At 39.9% G+C, this 23,197-nt stretch overlaps 1 protein-coding gene across 1 annotated transcript in view; it reads right to left on the reverse strand.

Moving 5' to 3' along the window:
• Positions 1 to 23,197, reverse strand: part of Prex2 (phosphatidylinositol-3,4,5-trisphosphate-dependent Rac exchange factor 2) — a 315,395-nt gene that overhangs the window by 6,391 nt on the left and 285,807 nt on the right. Inside the window, exons 38-39 of the mRNA NM_001393795.1 lie at positions 12,243 to 12,345; positions 6,733 to 6,800 (exon numbers count right to left, since the gene is read on the reverse strand). Coding sequence (NP_001380724.1) covers positions 6,733 to 6,800; positions 12,243 to 12,345 — 171 coding nt within the window. The remainder of the gene's footprint in view (positions 1 to 6,732; positions 6,801 to 12,242; positions 12,346 to 23,197) is intronic.

The raw sequence follows: 23,197 nt of genomic DNA on the forward strand, positions 1-23,197 counted from the left end.
AACATAACTATCTTGCAGCGATGTAGTCTCTATCTCATGGGGATCTACAGATTTTTCAGCAAGTTTTGCACATTTACTAACGAGTTAACCACACACTTGTGGAAGTACAGCTTCACAAGGCCTAAATCTCAAGATTTAGTTAGTTACCTGGCTTTTCCTAAGGACTCACGACTGACTCCAGCCAGCTATCACCTGTCAGTAGGATCATCAGGTCCAGAGAATTCATGGTACTTGTGGAAAAGCTGGGTCATGCTCCTTCACAGCCTAGGCCTAGCTATTTGAGCCCATATTGCATCAACACACAGCTCAGGAGAATTTATTAGCTCGACACAAGTTGAACTAAGTAGCTAAAAGTTAACACAAGAACTGGAGAAAAATGCTGTCAACGCTAGTGACCGCTAAGCCCTCTGGATTACTTACCCTAGGTCTAAAGCAGTGGTTTTCAACCTTCCTAATTGCATCCCTTTAATACAGGTTCACATTTTGAGGTGAACCCTGACTATAAAATTATTTCATTGCTTCTTTATAACTGTAATTTGCCTACTGTTATGAATCACAGTGTAAATATCTGATATGTAGGACATCTGATATGTGACACCCCAAAGATATTCAGACCCACAGGTTGAAAAACACCAATCTAGAGAGATGAGAGGCTGAGCTAAATTGTGTGGGTTTTGGACCCTACCTGTTTTCCTTAAGAAGAATTAAGTCTACACTTGTCCTACTCTATACATTAAGCTAGTATCTCAAATAGAGAATGCAAGTGTGAGTATGTGTATAAGCATATGTACATGTGTGTGCGTGTGTGCGTGCGTGTGTTTATGTGTGTGTGTGTGTGTGTATGTGTGTGTGTGTATGTGTGTGTGTGTGCATCTTGTCAGGAGTATTTATGGATCCTAAGGATTGAATCCAGGACTTTCAAACTAGCTAAGCATGTGCTCCACTCCTAATCTACACTCATTATCTGAACACCCCAATCTTACAGTTTTTGGAAAGAGATTCTAATATGGGTGGCCAAGGAGATTTACTTCACCTTGCACAGTAAATTGAACAGAACTTAAAAGCATTGCCACTCACTTGCAAACTATAAATTTCCTCTATCTGAAACACAAAATACCACACTATTTCCAAACCAGTGGGGAGAAATGAGGATGATTTAATGCTGAACTGTAAGTCTGGTTAATAAAATGGACTTGATTGGTCTGGAAGCCAAAAGTCACTGTCTTTGGAGGTTTGAAATATGTACTTCAGGCACACAAGGTGGCATATGTCCCTCAGGTTATCTCCACAGAGGAGAACACAAAAAAGTGTGTTTTGTCCTTCCTAACGGAAAGAACACATTAAATTGAGCTGATGTAGTTTGAAGATACTTCTGCAGCCAAAGTACAAGATGCTGCTTCAAACTGCCTCCTGGGGCTGGGGAAATAGAACATTCAGAAGATTCTTTTCTCTCTCAATTTCTATCCTATTTCTGTGGCTGTTCTGCCTAGTGAGTGACAATGCACAGAGGCTCAAGAACAAGGACAGAGATAGGAGGGTGCATGGAGAACTCCAACCTCTCACATTCTATTACCTTATTCTGCATCTTTGGGCCCAACGTGACCAGTGCTAACGGAGACGAATCTTTGAAGTGTGTGCCTTGCAAATTGGAGCAAAGGCTACTCCCTGTGGTCACCAAATGCAATAATAACTCTGGCTGCTGCAGATCTGGGAAGCTTCTGTGTCTCGAGGCTTCTTGGAAGTGACTCGGGGTTATCTGAGTTCAGGCACACTTATAATGGAAACTTGACAGCTCTGGGAGTTTAGCACCGGCTGATGAATTTTGGAAGTAATAGAGGGTAAGGAGTTGGACTCTAACCCTGCACCATGGCTTCTGCTTTTGGAAACTAAATTATTGGTGTGTGTGTAGGGGGGTGGGGAGGCAGGTTGCTGGCCTGGCATGTGGAACTATTATCCCACACACATGCACTAAAGGGCCTGTTCTGACTCCTCTTTCCCTTCTTCCTTGATGGGTTGATATTTCTGCATCTAGCAGAGTTTTCAAACATCACTATCTATGCTATGTCCTCTACACTCCTACATTTGCTAATCAGGGCTCCAGAGCAAATGCTTCTCCCACGGTTAAAATACACTGTTTCTCAAGGCAATTCTTCCATCTGACAGATGAGAAATAGGTATCTCAGAGAGTGAAACGCCAAGGGCCATGCAGGAAGAACAACAAACAGCTTTCAAACTCACAGTATGTGGCCTACTGGTTAGCACAGCCATGATGGGTATGTTTTGGACAGGTGCGTCCCACAGGGCTATATGTCCTGAGGATTTCATGCTGTTATGAAGTTCTGCTCTGCCTGCTGCCTTCCTGTCCCTCTTAACCTAAAAATTATATGAAAACTCTAAGAGGGCTTCCAGTCCTTCACTGGGCAGTATCTCTGGCATTCACAATGCTTTCAGGCATTGCTGCTGGAGCAGATTTATGATTCAATCTCCACCCTAGGAAAGAACTTAGAAATGTAGATTGTCAACAATGACTCCTAACCTTAGAAAGCATTTGGAAAAATAGAATTGTTAGTCTTTTTGCTACTAGTTCTGATGTAGAACATCTTAGGGAACAATCTAAAGGTCAGAAAGGAACAGTATTAGTTAAGCTAGGAATTTTAATGGTCAGGGAACAAGAATAGTGGCAGCTCTGGCTGACGTGACTCTCACTGAGGCTGGACTAGTGATGAGTGATTTTTTTATACCCATTCTTGCCCTCAACTTCCTAATACGCTTTTGTGAAGAATGTTGATGATTTATATCTTCTAAGGGTTTAAAGTAGATATGACTGATTGTTACTTATATAAAAGTTTAGAATTGTGAGTCTTTTAAGATTTTTATTAAATTGTGTCTTAAGATAAATAAAACAATCATCTCTTTGTAATGGCAATCTGCTGTCTGCCAGTAAGAGAAACTGGCTGAGAGAATTACCTTGTTTACTCACATTTTGTTTATCTATATCAAGTAGAAACTTGATATAGTTACAAATATAATGGATTCGTGGGTAATACTTTGTTTTATTGATGTGTACTAACTGATGGTTTCCCTGGTAAAGGCATTAGATAACATGCTATTTTTTCATAGCCATTCACTAGAAGAAAAAAGGATGTAATCACGTAATTCTATACTCTTGAAAGATTTGCTAGGATGTATAAACCCTGGAAGAAAAATTAATATGTGTTTTTGTGTTTGCTCCATCCAATAACTGTGTATATGTGTATTTGTGAAGTACTTGGAGCCTGCTTGTTGGAACTTTGTTCCGTCCATTCTATATATAGATGTGTATCTATCTATCTGTCTGTTGTAAGTAAGTATGTGTGTATAAACTTATTGGAGCCTGCTTTTGCTTCATTCACTCTCTCTGTCTCTGTCTCTCTGTCTCTGTCTCTCTGTCTCTGTCTCTGTCTCTGTCTGTCTGTCTCTCTCTCTCTCTCTCTTTCTCTGTGTTTGTGTGTGTGTGTGTGTGTGTGTGTGTGTGTGTGTGTGTGTGTGTGTTTTCTCTTTCCTGCCAGCCCCTAAAGAGAATAATTCAGAGTTTCTCTCTGGCTATGGGGAGTACCTGCCCCAATTAATAACGCTTTGTTCTGTCAGAGAAGAGTCTGCTGTGTAATTTCCCTAATCACTAGCTGCCATTGGCAGCACCTCAAGTTGACTGCTATCAGGACAGACCCCCATTAGTCCTTCTTAGAGTTGACCCCTGTCAGCTATAACACTGAAGCCAACTGCCAATGCCACACCTTGCTGCCTGACTCAATTTATATTTGGTGACAAAGCTAGTCTTTGACAGAAAACATACACATACACCCCCACACACACACATGTACATGCACATGCACACACAAATGCACATACATAAGCACACATGCATGCATGAGTACACGCAACCATACATCACTACAGAAGGTCAAGTGGAGAACCAGAGCTGGAACTCAGAACTTTTTTTCCTTCTTTCTGTTTTAACCACTGATGTTTGTTACCTCTAAATTACACAAAGTGAGTGAAACTCTCATAGAACAATTGTTTCAAATGATATAACAGAGATAAGGGAGTGTGCCTTACATGGTAATCTGACATCATTAATGCTGTAAGGAAAGCCAGAGTTAGGTAGGACTGCCACCAACCATGCTCCATTTCAGTGTTGCCTCTCATGCCCAGACAAACTTCATCTGCCTTTGTATTTCACTGGGCTGAAAGCTCCTTGAACACATTTTGTTTTGTTTTGTTTTGTTTTAAATCTGACATCTTATTGCCAAAGGCCATTCCTAATAGATATCAAACAAAGTGCTAATGTACTAATGCAAAGTTGCAGAGATGTTCAGGAAACCCACCCTTCAGCTGTAGGCTTTCCCTAGCAACCACCTACCACCAACCAATGTAAAATCATTAAACTTCAGGACTTGGCGATTCCATGAATCATGCCCACTCTTCCTATGTGATAACCATAGCCACTTCTGCCTCCTCTCTTTAACATCCTTAATCACACTCACCCATTTGTCACAGAGACTGGGGAATCTTTTCATGCTGCTTTCACCAAAAGGTCTGCCCCTCCCAGATACACAACAGTAAGTCAATATACATCAGTGGATGTTTGCTGAGTGAACACCAATAATAATGAGTAAACTAAGAGTACGTTAGGAACACTATGATGGAGTTAGGTTGGGAGGTTTGAACCACATAAACTTGTAGGGACACATGGCTCCCTGAAGCTCCAAGAATGAAACTTCCAGAAATATTTTGCCAGCTTGCCCAATGGGTAGTTTGGTTGTGAGTTCCAAATGTGTCTATCTTTTAGCTTATTGTCTTTGAAGGAAGTGCTGGTTCCTGTCAGGAGGGATCCTATGCCCTGGGAGCTTTTGTATTCCCTGTGTCTCCACAAACTGCTGCTCTCCCCCTCAGCTTCCCTCTCCTCTCTTCCCTATTCCCTCACTCTCCCTCCCTCCCTCCCTCCCTCCCTCCCTCCCTCCCTCCCTCCCTCCTTCTTCCTTCCTTTTCTTCCCTTCTTTTCTGTATCTTGCTTGCTGGGAATCACATCCAGGCCCTTGTGCTTTCTAGGCGAAGGTGCTAACACTCTACCACTGAGTTATGTACCTAGTCCCACATTGATCCTTCAGGGCCACGGTCACTTCCGTATTGCGTTTCTATTCTCCCTGGGGCAACAGTAAAACAAATGGTATTTACTCAGTAAATATCTGCAGAATGAGTGAAATAGTAAATAAAAATTTAAAATGATTTTTATTTCTCTCTTGTTATTCCTTTGTACAACATATCAATTTTATGGCTGGTTCATTTTATTACATTTCATCTTAAGTGTTTTAAAGATAATCCAACAGAGAGAAAGCTTGAATTCATCAACCGTTTGTTGTCCTGTGTTCAGCTAGAGTACTGGTTTATTGATCAGGTGCTAAAGCTTTATCCCAGCCCTGCTGTTCATTAGTGTTCAATGGTTCTCGCTGAAACCACCTTGCAAAGTTATTGCCTTGTTTTCTTATTGGAATTTGAACACTTTAGCAGGTCTATTACACAAATATCCTGTGTCTGCTCAAGGTACAAAAGAGAATGTTTTTTTGAAATGATTCCTTAGCAATAGCAAGCCTCAAGACTAACCAGCTAAGAATGATACCATCAACAAGACTAGAGGATTATACAGAGTTAGGAGTCAGCACTGGAAATAAATGTAGCCACTACATGATAGTCCCATCCACTTCTACTGGGGAAACATGGTTTCTCTTTTGAAAGCACTCATACCTCCCAAGTAGGTTATCAACATGAAGTATAACTTCATAAATGGCTGTAATCACCTTCCTCTTTCTGCTGACGGTGTTAGAAACAGAAACAAAGAACATCTTACCTGAGACAGCATTTAAGGGCCTACTTTTTGTTAAAATGCAAACATGTAATCATGATCAAATGTCTAAGTAATTATTTAATATTGCCCCACTTCAAGATAGATGATTGCTTACCCTAATCATGGAGATCAAATGAAAAGCACTTTTATAAATTCAGTCACTTTAAAGTTAGGTTAGAGTCCCTTCTTAAAATTGGTGAACTGTGAATATTTGATATAACCAACAAAAAGCTCTATGATTCATCCATCCATCCATCAATTCACTCATTCATTCATTCATTCATTCACATGGTCTTGAAATTAATTTAGATATTTGAAGACTACTATGTAGTCACTGATAAAATCAATGTATATTCTCTGTCTCCTGAGAACCCATTTTAGGATCAAACCCTCTAATAATACATGGCAACATAATATAGAAAGGGGCATTATCATGTGACACTCAGAAGCCTCACAAGAGCCTACTCAACCATGACTTAAAGCAGAAGATTACATGCAAGCTGGCATTCAGAGTTAAACAGGAGTTTTTCATAACAGTAGAGACAAGAGCATGACATTCACAGAGGAGCTGTGGAAAGGGTAGATGGCAGTTGACATGCAAAAATTACATTTTTGAGTTGATTTTTTGTAAACTCTGTTTTTTAAAATTCATGTTGAAAATAAAATAATGTGTTTCTTTCTGAGACAATGAATGGCCCTTTACCAGACTTCACCATTGAATGTTTTCCAGAGTCAGCTTACAATTACTGCCAGTAGGACACTGTGCATAAACTAGAGCAGATAACGGGCCATGACTGATTCTGGCAGAAGCCAGCAAGCCCTCACATAAGGAATAGATGTGGCACACTTACCTCGGAGCTGACTGAGGAGTCCGGTCTCTAACCCCCAAGTTCTTAGCTGTGTTCTGAACTCTTGCACCCTGAAAATCAGAAAAATCAATAATGCTTTAAGAGTTAATTAAAATAAAACTGAGTTTAAAGGCATTTTAATACTACTTAATATCAAGGGTCATTAATAAGAAATACAACCAAAACTACTATATGAACATTTTTTAATTGATGCTGTTATGAGTTAAAATATACTGTTGCAAATAATTGCTATTTAACTTATAGCCTTAGCTCATTTGAGAGTCTAACAGCTTCCTATTCATTCCCATATCTTACATCTTTATTGCCAGAAGCAATTAGTAACTTAAACATTAAAAACAGAACATGACCAGGTTATAAGCACATGCTAGGCCCAGACACTTTCACAGAACATGCGTCAAACTTGCGTCTCTTCAGATGGATAGGTAGTTTAAATGTAATAGCATTTTGTAAGAAAACATCTTCTAAATGGCTCTACAGCAATTCCTAGACAAGCCACATCGATGTAGATTTATAAAATGTAAGAGTTTTGTCTCAAAGAAGGTGGTATAAAGACAATCCATTTTCAGCAATAAAAGGGGCCCTGTGACCAGTCAATGTCAGAAATGAAGTTACGACCACTGTTTGCTTCCTAATGGATTCCCAATTGAACCAAATATGATTGTTTGCTTCTGGGATCAGAGAAAGGACAGTAACAAAAACAAAACAAAACAAAACTCTGAATGTTCCAAGTACCCACTGCACCAAATATTGCCTTAAATAAAGTTGAGAGAAGAAGCAGGGAAAACCCCAAAGAATAGATTCTCTCAAAATATTTGAAATTATTTGCAAGAACAAAAAATTTTGCAAGAAAATATTTGCAAGAACAAAATAGATTTCTACACACTTCACCACCCTTCTTAACAGTTTCCTGAAGTGTGGTTGATGAAAGCCAGGAATCAGCTCAGCATACAGCTATTAATTATGGTGCTTCATCCTTGGGTCCACCACTTACTTCAGGAAGGCTCCTTTTCTGGTCTGGGGTCCTTCGGTGCAGAATGACATGTTGTACTTTGTGAACATGCTTCATGTTCCTGTGACGGCTGCTCAGAACCTGCCTTTGATAACTTTCATACTTTGGATGGTTACTGGCCAGCATTTTGTATAATGTCTCATTTGGATTTGTCTGTTGTGTTCTTATAGTTAGAGGGAGGAAATGATTTTTTCTCCAAAAAAAGAAAATCAAAGGAGTTACACTGAAATCTTCTCTGTTCATCACATTAGGAGATATAGGCTGTCCTTGTGTCTTAGCACTTGTGACATTACTTGGTCACTTTTCCAATGGGGCAACTCCTGTAATGTCACCACCTCTTTTTTGAGGGCTTTACAAAGAAGTTTAGGCTCTAAGACTGTGCACATTGAATCTCCCTTCAAACTTCTGCATACCACTTCAGCCCCCATATTAATATTAATATTAATATTAATATTAATATTGGCATATTAATATTGTGATGGAATGGCATTTTCTTTCAAGATCAGTTATTTATTTCCCAAATACTTTATTTAAGTATATATCTACCTCAGCAGAAACGCACAGATAAGGATTAATGTCATCCTGAGGTATAATATAAATATGTTTTTTTCTCTTTCAAACTGTGATGGTGTTGAACACTGGAGGGTTTGCTTTTTTCTGGTTGTTCGCTGTACCCATCGAGGCACCATTATTTTGGTGTCTTCTTCAGTCTGCTGACCAAAGGCTTATCTTCTCCCCTCCAGTAACTAGGCACTCTACCACCTCTCCCAGCTACCTTCTTTCCATGTCTTCCTTCTTTCCAAATGTTATTTATAAGCCAAGGTCTACAAACTATGTGTGCTCATTACCACCATTAAAAGCTGCTTGACTCTTTCCTAGTTAACAAGGTTAGTTAACAAGGTTAGTTTACTAGTAAATAAGGTTAGTTTACTAGTAAACACGCACCCGTCTCTACTCATTGCTCCATCTGTGTGTGCACACGGCGGGTTGGAATATCTACTACCATAGTGAGACTCTAAACACCATAGGGTGCATTGGACTCCAGCCTTTCCTTGGTCCCTCTTTGTAACTTTCTCTGTCAGCGGCAACGCGCCTTTTCATGTGTAGGTTATTATCACTAGTTTCTTCAATATTAGTGTGTACAAAACTTTGTTTTATAATGTCTAAGTCGTACCTACATTAAAAATGTTTAGAAACTAGAGCACAATACTCATGTATAATCCTCTGTACCCTTTCATGATATTTTATTAAGTCATTAATAGAACTCTTTTTATTATCCCAAAATCTGATAACTGGTCTAATTGATAAGACCATTGGCACATTTTATGTTGATTTGTCTGTTCAATTCCCCATGCATTTGGCTTGTCTGCAGTTTGTTCACACCATTGTTCATGCTCTACCCGCAGGCCCAGACAGCCTCCCTCGCCCCTTTGTCAGTCTACACTGTTTATTCTGGAGACTTTAAAAATGTATCACAATCATTCACAATAACTACCTGGTCGTTTGACATCTCACTTTTTAGTGAGTTAAATATACAGATTTCTTAGTCTTAAGAAACATAGTCATCAATAAGGTGTTATTATTATCCCTGATCAAATCACAAGGACACTAAAAAGCTGAGGTGTGGAAAGCCTTGCCCTCAAGCACAGAGTTGATCAGTACTAATACTGAATTCAAATGGTACTGCTCCGTTCATGAGTGCCATGGATTCAGAATTAAGATCTTGTCTCAAAGCCCCAATAAACAACCATGACAAAATTCAACAACAAAGTAGTTCTAACACTTTGAAACCTAATAAAGAAGAAAGATGTTTAACCACTGTATCTCCCAGAGTCAAGTTTAAACAGCCAAATCTTTCCCCTTGAAAAGTGAGAGCTTGCTGGAGGCCGGAGCACCAGCGCCTGTCTCATCACCTGCCACTGCTGAATGGCAAAAGGAAGATGCTTACCCGAGCCCTGCAGGCTGATGTACTGTGCATCAGTCCACCAGTCTGGTGCCCAAGAAGAGGAGCCCTGTCTTTGCAATCATTTACAGGGAAGAGATAATGAGGTCTTCCCTTCTCTCTGTTTGTAGGACACACAGCTTCGAGCTGAGGAACCAATATCAAGAGAAGAAAACTACCTACTTTCAACCCAATTAGAGAGAGAAAGAGAGAGAGAGAGAGAGAGAGAGAGAGAGAGAGAGAGAGAGAGAGAAGGAGGGAAAGACAGATGGACAAAGACAGACAGAGATAGAGAGACAGAGACACACACATACAGAGAGAGAAAGAGAGAGAGAGAGAGAAGGAGGGAGAGACAGAGGGACAAAGACAGAGACAGAGAGCAGAGACAGACACACAGAGAGACAGACAGACACACACACAACACAAACAGAGAGAGACAGAGAGACAGAGAGGCAAAGACAGACAAACAGAGACAGACAGTGATAGAGACAGAGAAAGAGAAGGAAGAAGTGACAGAGACAGAGACAGACAGAGATAGAGTCAGAGAGAGAAGGAGGGAGAGACACAGAGACAAAGACAGCCACACACACAGACAGAGATAGAGACAAAGAGAGAGAGAAGGGGGGAGAGACAGAGACAGAGACAGACAGACACACAGAGAGACAGAGACAGAGAAATAGAGACAGAGACATTTACAGACAGATACACACACAGAGACAGACAGACAGAGAAAAGGAGGGAGAGACAGATACAGAGAAACAGGACAGACACACACACAGCGAGAGAGACAGAGACAGAGACAGACAGACACACAGCGAGAGAGACAGAGACAGAGACAGACAGACAGAGACACACATGGAGAGAGGGAGAAACAGAGAGACAAAGACAGACACACATACAGACAAACACACACACACAGAGAGAGAGAGAGAGAGAGAGAGAGAGAGCGATAAAAGGAGCAATGAAAAATGTGCAGTTTTCAGGTTTTTCTGATTTATTTTACACACCAACTATCAAGACTATGTATGTGTACCATGCTTATGAACTTTGTAGCAGTGAAGTTGGGGAATAGATAATATCAACTTCACTTTCTCTCTATTGTCTCTATTTACACTTTTGTTTTAATAATTGAAGACATTAGAGGACTGTCATTACTCAGACCCACAGGTAGGAATGCATATGGAATAAACTCAGAATAAACTCCTTCGGGGAATGCTCTTAAGAGGTTCACGCTAGCTCCTTCTCCTTGTAGGTGATAATTTTGAGGGAACATTTCCAAAGCCTCTTATGTACTCTCTCTTAGAGTAGAGGAAGAAAAGAACGTACGACTTCATTCCTTTGTACCTAAATCCCACCTCTGATGTGAGAATCTACAAGTTTACTTGGGCTTGTTTAGTAAAGTTGAATTTGTACATCTACTTCCCAAGTCCCTCCTATAACATATGGTAGATTGTGTCTGTGTTTGTCACTTGCCAGCTGGACAACAGTATGTCATAGGCTTCTGGTGGGTCTAAAAATTTAACTGATTCCTGTGCAACCTTCTAAGTTCCTCACAGTCATCTTCTACCCTTGATTCCTAAAGCAGAAGTGTGAGGCAGGAAAACTCAGTAGGACTGCAATATTCATTGGCTAGCTTGACATTCCATAGTGAAATCCTGGGGACAAGATCCATGGGGGTTGAAAATGCTTTCATTTGTTTGAGTAAAGTTTTGATGAATAAAGTGGTCATAATTGCAAAAGCATATCAAATGAAGTCACTGTTATTGAAAAAAGTCAAGAGAAGTCAGCTTGGCTGCATCAGATCAAAGGGGAGGTGACAGAAAAAAATAAAATTGACGACTTTCATTTGTCTTATCACTGCTTAAAGGTCTTTTGTACTAGCTTGATTCTATTTTCCATTTTCTAGTCAGAACTATGGAAGCTGGTGTATTTTAAAAAATAATTTAGACAATTTATAATCATGTTATCTTGGTTCTTCAAATGCTACTGGGTTACAGCTTAGGAAATTCATTCTGTTTAAAATAATGCAAAGACAGTACAGTCTCTGCTGGTGGAAACTCAGTTAAAAGGCTTGTATTCAGCCCTAAATGGGAATCCTGAGGTGAGAACTTACTCCTCAGGATGATGTGCCCATTTTATCATGGCATGGAAGACTGTGGGAGATCACAGAAACTAGTGGGGTCCTCAGTTCCTCCTTTTCCTTGCCCCCCACCCCAATCAACTTCCTTGGTTTGTTAAATTGTCTGTAGTTTCTAGAAGTACCACATATCCTTTATTTTCTTACTGTTAAGAGCCCCAGTCCATTTTTGTTTTGTGTAGCTATCTCCCCTTTTGCTTCTAGGTCATAGCTCAGATATCTATTTCCTATAAGTTCAGGGCCCTTGAATGAGGGGTCTGTACTATTTTCTCCTTGAACGTGCTTCCTAAGCATGGCTTACCCATTTGTCATGTGCCTAGACAAGTGCCACACCTGATAAATGACCAAAGCCAAACCAGGTCCTAGAAAACATCTCCCCTAAGACACGCGGAAAAGTGACTCACCTGCTTTCTCATCACATCTGTGGCCTGCATAATGTACCTAGGAGGGAGCCCGTGGCTTCTTGCTAGAGTGATGGCTTGCTCCAGTGTCACACTCAGGGTACACCTGTGGGCCAAGGTAGTGGAAATCACAGTCAGATTCACTGATCCACTCCTAGAGAAATTTGAATGACCAAAGTCCTCAGAAACCAGACAATCATGATTTCTTTACATGGAACTCCTGTTTTAAAAAAATAGGTCAGAGGGTCTTATTTGTGATAGCCAAAAGCTGGAAACAACCCAGTTGTCCCACAACAGAAGAAAGGATACAGAAAATATAGTTCATTTACACAATGGAATAATATTCAGCTATTAAGAACAAGGACATCTTAAGTTTTGCAGACAAATGAATGGAACTAGAAAATGTCATCCTTAGAGAGTTAATTCAGACCCAAAAGGACATGCATGATATGTACTAATAGGTGATATGAGCCAAAAAAAAAAGAGAAAAAAAACCTAGAGAATACCTAGAATACAATCCACAGAACTCACAAAGGTAAACAAGCCAAAGGGGCCAACTGAGGATGCTTTAATCCCACTTGGGAGAGAGAAGAAAGCAATCATGGGGGTCAGAGGGAGTGAGGGAACTGGGTCAGAGAGGGGATAGGGAGGGGAAAAGGAGAACATGATCAGATATGGGAAGGGGGGTAGGAGAGAAGCCCCGAGGGCCAGCAGAAAGAAGGGAAACAGGCAACCTCAGGAGGTAGGACGTGGGAAGACCCTTCAGAATGTACCAAAGACCTGGGAGGTGAGCAACTCTCAGGACTCAGAGGGAGGAACCTTAGATGAAATGCCCTACAGTGGGAGGAGGGAACCTGTAGAGTCCTCCTCTATTAGAAAGACAGGGCATCAAGTGGAGGGATGGGATTCCCATCTCACAGTCAAAAACTCTAACCCAGATATGTCCCTAACTCTAGGGACAAAAACAGAAAAGAGACTGAAGGAAAGGAGTTCCAGTGATCGGCCCAAATTGGGATCCAGTTCAAGGGAAGGCCCCAAGGCCTGATACTATTACTGATGTTATGGAGTGCTTATAGATGGGAGCCTAGCATGGGTGCCCTTCACAAGGCCCAACAAGCAGCTGAAAGACTCAGATGCAGACATTTGCACCCAACCAATGGACAGAAGCCTGAGGACCCCTGTGGCTGAATTAGGGAAATACTGGGAGAAGCTGAGGAGGAAGGTGACCCCATAGGAAGACCAGCAGTCTCAGCTAACCCAGGACCCGAGATCTCTCAGACACTGAGCCACCAAGAGGGCAGCATGCACAGCTGATATGAGGTCCCTGACACATACATGGCAGAGGACTGCTTGGTCTGTCCTCAGTGAGAGAAAAAGCAACTGACCCTGGAGAGACTGGAGGCCCCAGGGAGTGTGAAGGTCTGCTGGGGTGGGGGTGGGGACATCCTCCTGGAGATGGGGGTCAGGGGAGCAGGGAGGAATGAGATAAGGAACTGTCACAGGGCAGACTCAGAGGGGGTAACAACTACACTATAAAAAAGATTAAATTAATAACAACAACAACAATAATAATAGTTTGATAGAATTAACAGTGAAAAAATAGGTCACAGGACCACATGTTTGGGAATATATGACAAAGAATTTAAACTTAAAATTAGCCTAGCATTGTGAACTATGTATAAAAGACATCTTTTCCATAGAAAATTGAATACCCATATTTATAATAAAAATTTTATTTACACATCTCAATAAGCAACTGGAGAAGTGGCCTCCTTATATTCATTACGGAGAACTCGTCTGAATTCTTCACATGCCAATTGTTTGAAGTTACATAATTAACTTCTAGTTGGACAGGATGTTCACAAGGACTTAGCGTCTGAGTTGATGCAAATTGTTCTGCACAATGTTTTGCATGTACCTGTAGGCACAGAAGGCCAACCACTGGATCTAATGGTTCATATAAAAGGAGAGTCAATTTCATTTAACTGCCTGCCTCCTCAACAGCTACAACCTTTTCGTCCTCAGTAAGGTGTCCTCTGCTCCGATATTAAATCTGGTGACCCTAACAGTTCAATCAATAATGCTCATTACACCGCCAAATGATGCTAAAGAAAGAGAACTCTTGACTTCTTTTCTAGTCCTGAGACATGTCTGCAGTTTCCTAATAAAGCAAGGCTGCCTTTCCTACTGTGAACACAGACACAGGGAGGGATGTGTGTCATCAATTTTTCTAATCATATTACACTGACTATTCTTTGTACTACAAGTTGTAAATAGCAACACATCAAAAACTGCTTGCCAGAAAGATTTTAGTTCAACTGTGCGATCAATGTAGCCAACGGTACACACTGAACAAGGGGCATCAGTGTTACCTCTTTTGTCTGACTCTCTCCCCCTAACTCAGCCTCTGCTGCTGCCCCACACCCCCCCCCCATTATTTAATAGTGGCTGGGCTAGTGCTACTCACTATGTAGCTCAGGATGACCTAGAACTCATAGCTATTTAAGTGCTGAGATCATGGACATCAGATAGCACATCCGGCTAAGGGGTGCACATGGTTAGAACCAATGAGATATTAAAGAAAAGCTGACCTTCGAAGGGGAATGCATGTTTTTTTTCCCTTAGCCAATCCAAACAACAACAAAATGTCCTGTATATTTTAATGAAGTCCCAGGAGTGACTAAAAAAATTTAAATAACCACTTTCGTTTTTTTGTTTGTTTTTGATTTTTGAGGGTTTTTTTTTTTGTTGTTTTGTTTTGAAAGAAACAACCATACAAACACTGGATATACTGTCTGTTTCCAATTCGGACTTCCAGGCTCCCCAGGGCTAGTATCTCCATGTACAATATCCCGAATTCCAGCATCCTAAGGGAAGCAGAGACCTGTGCTCCCCGCTCTGTGGGTGATAGGCTATTGTTTGCCTCATAGCGCTTTATTGTCTCTCAACTCTTTTACCTGAAAGTCTGGTGGTAAAATCCAGCATTTGAGTCCTTGTATCTAAGACTCCAACTCCGGAAAGGGGCATGTGGATTTCCCCTAGTGAATAGAGACATATAAGCCCACTGCTGGGATTCACAGGGCACCATTGGGTTTTACAGGTGCTTTGATTACCAGAGGGGACGAGTTTAAAAATCTCAGGCAAGAATAAGAAAATCCATCTGAGAGGCCAGGAGTCAAGTAAGTCCTACTTACTATGAAATTTCTTGCCTGACTAAATACCCCACTTCTAGAAAAATTCATACTTTCAATCATGGACAAAATTTAAAAATATATATATTTTTTACATTATTTTGAGAAAATATGGGCTCCTTTTGTAGCTCCTTCTAGCTGCTATTAAACAAACGAAGTTAAGTAGACTTTTTTCCTTTGTTGACATGAACTAATTTAACATTTAAATTACATAAAAGTGTAAAATTTTAAAGCAAATGATCAATGTTACACATTAGTTTGTTCCTCCTTCATAAGTGGCAGAGAAGCACAGGGAGGAAGCCCCAGTGTGGCCTCAGCAATAAGATGGTCCGAATTTGGATCCTGCCTTACACTTGTGAGGACATGGACTTGGTGAGATGATTAATCCCAGAGCAACTGCTAGTTCCCCATAGAAACAAAAACAAGACAACAGACCCGTGCTTATGATTAATATGTTTCCAGACATCCTATATTGAAAATAGAGGCAACTCATTCCTATTTTACCCACACTTAAAATGATAAACTATAGCTAATAGGCCCAATTTACTTTGAAGGACAGTTTAATTTAGGAGTCTTTGTGTGAAGCATGTGCGTGCGTGCGCACATATCCATATGGAGGTTTTATGTCTTGGTACTTAAGAGTCTTTCACCTTGTGTCTTGTTTTGTTTTGAAATAGATCTTCTCCCTGAGACCTGAAGCTCCTCTGGGGTGTTAACTGGATAGAAGTTCTGACAGACCCACTGGTCTCCGCTTACCCAACACTGGGTATCCGAGTGCACAGTACAACGGCCACAGCTGTATGTGGGTTCTGGGGGTTGAACTCTGGTCCTAGTGTTCACACGGCAAGAACTTTAATGACTAAGCATCTTCGTAGCACCTAACATAGAGGAGTAACTTCATTTCACTCTGGGCTATTTTGTGTGTCCACTTTGTACCAAGTGCCATGAGTTGCCAGAAGAGTCAATCTGTTTCCATGTTGAAAAGCTTCAGTTTCTAAACTGCCTGCCTGAAATGATCCTTTTGCAATTAGAAGGGACTTGGTTAGAGACATTATTACATGCTTCCGTTTTCAATTGCACAATGTGAAATATTTAACTTCATAGGTTCCATCTGCTAATTTCTTCACTCCCCAGCTTCTTCAGTAATAATGTGTAGTCTTGGGTAGCATTTTAATGGCTGTTGATTAGTTCTAGAATTGAGCTAGAGAGAGCCAACTTAGGATACGTTCAGGATAGCTTGACTGGAATTATTTAGATGATTCATACTTGCTTCTACATGGTGTTATGGTACTGATATTCTGGTATAACTATGGCTTCCAGAGCATTCTTTCCTTCTTGCCCACTGCACAAAATCTTCCTATTTAAAAAGCAGGGGCAAGAAAGATAGCCCATATCCTGCTCCTCTCGATGGGAAATATGTATGGTCAGAGGAAGCAAGCTGGAAATATAGAAAGCCTGACTATATCTGTGTAATAATGTTTACAACGACAGGGCTTAGTCTCTGTGCTGTGCAATTTCATATGGATTTAAATTAACAAACAAAAGGTGTACAAGCCATTAGCAGTAATGCACCTTTGCTACTAAAACACTTTTCTGAGCTCTCAGTAACTCAAATTAGATCAGGCATGCTAGAAGCTAGAACAAATTTTCTATTCTCTTCATAAAAAAATTATATCACAAAATTATCATAATTTGTTAGGCAATCAAAGGTAGTGCTATAAAAATTGAGGGACAAAGGACAGAACTGGGTCACACAATCATATTTCAACTTTTTTAAGAGTTCTATGTATTAGCTTTTAAGCCTTGTGACTTGTTCTTGTTCTGATACTTGGTAAATACTTTCATTTTTTTTGTCTTCTCATTTTTGTTATTTTTCTTAAAGAAGATACTTACCTTCAGTCCCTAATATCTCCACCTTCCCAGTGACCAGAGTCTTTTACCTCTCACTGTTAGAGGCACAAGATGCTAAGATGAAACTCTGGGCCTGTCTTCAACAGAAGCTCACTGATGTTGGAAAGCTTAGAGCCTCAAAATTGCTTATACGTAAAATGATTTATTTCATCCCTGTATTAATTCCTATCTTCTACACACAAAGGTTGGGATTTTAGACATTCAATCTTCAAGGAAGCAGCTTTTTGCTACATGAAATCCTCCTATTTTAGATGTTTCATGACTCTGATAATAAATTTGACTCAAAAAAATAAATAAATAAAACCCAACAAACAAACTCAAATCCTTGGGGCTTTCTGCATATTTGGTCATTTGCAATAATCCCAGACAAAAACATCAGCTTAATTCTAATTATATCTTCAAATGACTCATTTAATATCTAGTCAGATTGTAGTATAACAGTCTCTCAGTGACAGGTGTGTTAAATTGAACACTTGTGGGTGCGCTGTACCTCCTTAGGGTCACAGTGGTGGTGCTGGAGTTAGAATAAGTCTGATGTGGGACCCAGTGTGGCTGATCAGTGCTGTACAAGATTCCTTTGCTCTCAGTGCACACAGGGACACAGGAGCTGATGTTTTGGTTGTCAGTTAACCATGTGTACTGTCTCTTGGGGCCAGTATTAAACCCTTATTTTTCCTCCACCCCCTGTGTCTGTGTATGTGTGTGTGTCTGTCTGTCTGCATGTGTGTCTGTGTGTCTGTGATTCAGGTCCTCGCTATAACTCAACACAACAAATTCAACACATGAAAGACCAGGTTTATGATAAACAGTTCTAGAATTGTAGCCACAGATTTTCGTAAAGTAGTATCATGTGTATACTCATCTAAAAATCAGATATAGAAAATACAACTCTTACAAGGGGTTCTCGGTAATTTTACACATTTGGAAAATCTTAAGTCACACTGAACACTAATTTAAAACCTTTATCTGTGTCATAACAGATATGAAGAACTCAAAACTGTGCCTAAAATATCCAGTGCCTTCCCTGAGTTATGAGTTATTAGTTATGAGTTATTAATAACTCAAACATAACCTGAACAATGTTTTTTCATCATTGTGCTCTGGTGCACCCTCAAGTCACAGAGACAACAAAAAAGAAAATTCTCTAAGGGCACAGGACTCTGCAGAATCTGAGGAAACCTAGAAAAACATGAATTACATCTGGTATAGCTTTTGATTTATATTTAGAACCCTACAGATCTAGATCTTAGAATATGAAATGATTTCCCCCATTCAGTGGAAGTCTTGGTTATTTCTCCTTTCATTAAAAGCTGAGTCACTTTGTTTAAGTGACTATTGGAATGCATTATTAGGACGCTTCTTGGTGCTGCTTTCTTAGGTAGTAGTTACCTGGGCATTTGAATTGTGGGAAAGTAACCAACACCTATTTCAGCCCCTGGATAATGATGGGGGCAGTGCACAGGAACAAGGACTTCTCTGGTGACTCATCATGTGGCACCTATGGACACACATGTGCTTCTTTTAATAGGTGCAAGACACTGCTGATCACCTGATTTTATACATTACCAAGCATCGCCTATCCTTCTGACCCATTAATTTTAACAATATTTGAGCTAAAGACACAGTTTTACCTGTTATAGTGATGTAAGTGCCTATGCTCAGTTTATAAATCTTTCTCTTGGGCTTTTTTGGTGGGTTTTTTTCTTTTGACTCTAATAAGAAATCTATGAACCAGCTTTGTTAGAGGTTCACCAACTTCAGAAATGAGGCATAAAAATTAATTTATCAAGGACACAGGTTAGAAGGATTTATAAAATGTGGTCCAAACACTGCCCTTTTAACAAGTCCATTCTGCACTGATTTCTGATTGTCTTATAAGGTTCCATTAATTGTGGTGTACTATAATCAATCCCACAGCAACAAGTTTAACTTCTACATCCGCAGGAGATCATTGCATGTGTGCAATGGATTACTACGTCAACAAAGAACATTCTATTTTCTATTTTTAGCTATGTCTTAAATCTCCCCTCTCTACTAGATTACTAATGCCTTGACCATTCTCTGTGGCCTCTTCTCCTTGGATTCCTCCACTGAGATGGTGGACCTCTTAAAGTGCAAATGAAAATGTAGTTATGTGAGTGGTTCAGGTTTCTTGTGTCTTTGGATGAAGTATAAGGTCTTCACAATACAGTGGTTTCTGCTAACTACCATAAGTTTCAACCCCAGTACTTACACTCTCTGCAGTAGCCAGCTCCTACTTTGCACAAACTTTTCATACACTGTCAATGGGCACTGGTTTAAGTACATCCTATATCCTACTAAGCAGGAGGGTGTACATTTAAGAAAACAGATATTAGAGGGATAGGTCTGAGTAGAATTCTGGCTTTGCAGACAGTTCTGTGACCTTAAGCAAGCTATTTAATCTCTTTAAATGTCTTTCATTATAAATCTAGCTAAATGATAGGGCAAATCTCAGAGTGATTTTTTTCAGAATTATATAAAATATACCATCTTATTATTTACCACAGAGCCTATAGAACACAGTATAATGTCAACAACAATCAAATTTCATTAGTGCAAAATAGTAGTTTGGTGACGTAGAACAAGTTAATCTCCTTAAATGCCTTGCCCTATAAATCTAGCTAATAATAGTACATATCTCAGAGTGACTTTTTTCAGGGTTACATAAAAACAACCCATCGTATTATTTATCACCAAGCATGTAGTATATAGTATAGTCTCAACAACTATCAAATTTCATTAAAGTGATCACTATACCATCACCAATAGGCTGGACTTACATCTGTGTTGAATGTAGGTTTTTCAGATTGTAGTCTGATTCCTGCTACTTAGTAGGTATTCAATACATATGTTTTGGAAAAGCATACAAACCCCTAACAAGTACCAATGATATTCAAGCACTTCTAAAATACAAGACTAATTTATTTATAGTCTGGAACTGGCATCTATTGGTAAAAAGGACCCAATCATTAAATCCATTCAGACATGTGGCAGATGCATTGAAAAGATAATACACATTGGCAAAATCGATATTGGTTCCCTGATAGCATATACATAAGATTTGGTTTCATTTCCTTTCCTTCAGATCTGATCATTCTCATCCTTAACATCTGCCAGTTAACATTTTTGGGCGAATTTTGTTTCTACTTGGAACATAAATATCATAGTATTGACTAACTAGTCTTACAACAATGCTGTTGAGAAAAAGTTGCCTTTGAGTAAACCTCACTGGCTACAATAGAATTGCTCCACAAAGCTGTCACCTCTTTTTATTCTGCTTTGAGTTACTTCACTTAAAAGCCTAACCCTCTGGGTTAACCAATATTAAATTGCTGCAGCCCAGCTTTCCTGGGGGGCTCCCTTATTAGGACTAAGTGCAGAGAAGGTGAAGCTTCTCAAGTTTCCTTCCTTGGGGGAGTTCAGAACTCCCACAGTAAAGTTCTACAAAGGGCCTTTTATATTATCAACAAAAGAACAAATGCTAACACCTGCCTCTTTTCATGTCTTAAATTTGCATCTCTATTCTAATGGTTTTTCTTTTGGGGAATAAAAACTTCCTCTATTTGAATTCAAGGGGAATGCTTTTGTTGTCTTAAGTAAGTTTCTGTGATGTTGCCAGGGAAAGTTCTAAAAATAAGCACTAACAAGGTCTAACATTTTGCGTTCTTGGGATACCCCTCCCTTTCTTGCCTATGATGAATCCTTACTGTGATTTCAGATAGTTCCTGTGGGTTCCTCTATTTGGTAGGTAATTTTGAGCAGCGTGTTTTATAGGCTGGAGGTTACAGCCCAGTGTTGAATGCTTGCCTAACATGAATGAGGACCTGAGGTCTGTCAATAGTATTGGAAAAATGGAAGAAAAACAGCAGTGAGATGTGCATCATATTTCTAATTGTGCAATAAGGGGATGAATGGATTTACTATCAACATCACAGATCTCTAGGAAAAACCAGAGTGCCTGCAGTACCTAGGTCCTCTCACTGCTCCTTTGATCTTCACACTCCCACTGTAACAAAGAATTTACCATTCACATCTCATCCTTGAGGCTGTAAGAGATCAGGTTACACAACCATTTACTTACTTTAATAGCAAGTTAAGTAACAGGATCCAACCATTTTCTGATTCAAAACCCAACAAACTTTTCACTATATGAAATTCATATCCCATAGTTAATGCCTTTAGAGTTACCAACATCCATAATTCAACAACCACAATCTTGGGCCCAAGCATTTGTGTTTTATATGCATTGTTTTGCTACAGATAAATCTAAGAAGCTCAGATTGCTTCTCAATGGAAGTAGACCTTGTCCTACTAAATTGTGCTCAGGATTAGAAGGGAACCACACTCAGGTGTGTAGATTGGAAAGCAATCAAATAGTGAGGATAAACAGACACGATAATGTGTCCCTTTCAACCAGGGAATTGTATTCTGCTGTAGAAAATGCACTGCTCTGTGCAAAGCATGTTCCACTCCCTCCATGATCACACTTACTCTAACTTCTAATTATATTTAATCATGGTGTATGGAGCACCACTGTTAAAGTCCCCTGACAAGTGGAGCGAAGCACCCTATTGAAGAAACCAATTTGTTCTTGTTGCATGGCTCTATTTTCCTCCTTGCTTATATTACCTTACACAGAGGAAAATTGTACACCTGAGGGCCAAAGGCAGCATGTTAAACACCCAAGTGGCTACAGTGGTTCTCCAAAGTCAAAGCCTTTGCACAATTAATACGGAGAGCCAGATGCTGACCTATTGATATTTCTCATCCAGTTCACCATTAGTAATTCTTCTGTGACAAATGAAAACCTTGATAAAAATTACTACACATTGATGGGGATTTCAGAACAATAGTATTTGTGTAATAGGATCCCCTTTCTTAATGAAGCACACAAATGCTTTTTGGTGTGGAAAAAAATTCTAAAACTAAATCAAATTGGGCACTGTTTCTATTTTTTTGAGAGGTAATCTCTGGGCACCTCCTGAGGTTTTCAGCATTATCACTTGCTCCTTGTCAAACAGACAGGTCTGGTGAAATCTGCTGTGATGTCTAGATTGGAACCTTAGAGGGATGAAAGGTTAATGGATCAGCAGAGACATGACAGGCAGAGCAGAGGACAGCACTGTGAACTCAAGAAAACAGAGTGCAGGAGTGATGAGCCATAGCCAGGGTAGGATCCTGACAGTAGAGGTATTGACTACTCCACTCCCTCTACCTATCTCAAGGCCAAAATACAGTGGTGTTTAAGGGGGAATCTTTCCAGCCCTGCACAGGAAATTAAATAGGAAATTCTCATTAAAGATAATGACATAATCTATTATAACTTCCAACAAAAACTCCTGAAATTTTCCATATGTATCTTTTTTGGTTTTGTTTTGTTTTTGTATGTTCATGAAAGAGTTTCTCTGTCCTGGAACTCACTCTGTAGACCAGGCAGGCCTGGAACTCAGAGATCTGCCTTTCTCTGTCTCCCAAGTGCTGGGATTAAAGGCATGAGCCACCACTGCCTGGCCTTCATATATCTCCAGCTACACAACTCCTAGGCATATACCCCAAAATGCTCCAATATATAACAAGGACACATGTGCCACTGTGCTAATAGCAGCCTTATTTATAATAGCCAGAAGCTGGAGAGAACCCAGATGTCTTTTAACAGAGGAATGGACAGAAAAAAATGTGGTACATCTACACAATGGAGTACTACTCAGCTATTAAAAACAATGACTTCATGAAATTCATAGGCAAATAGATGGAACTAGAAAATATCATCGTGAATAAGGTAACCCAGTCACAAAAGAAATTATATGGTATGCACTCACTTATCAATGGATATTA

Source organism: Rattus norvegicus, chromosome 5 (assembly GCF_036323735.1).
Source record: "Rattus norvegicus strain BN/NHsdMcwi chromosome 5, GRCr8, whole genome shotgun sequence".
NCBI classification, from domain to species: domain Eukaryota; kingdom Metazoa; phylum Chordata; class Mammalia; order Rodentia; family Muridae; genus Rattus; species Rattus norvegicus.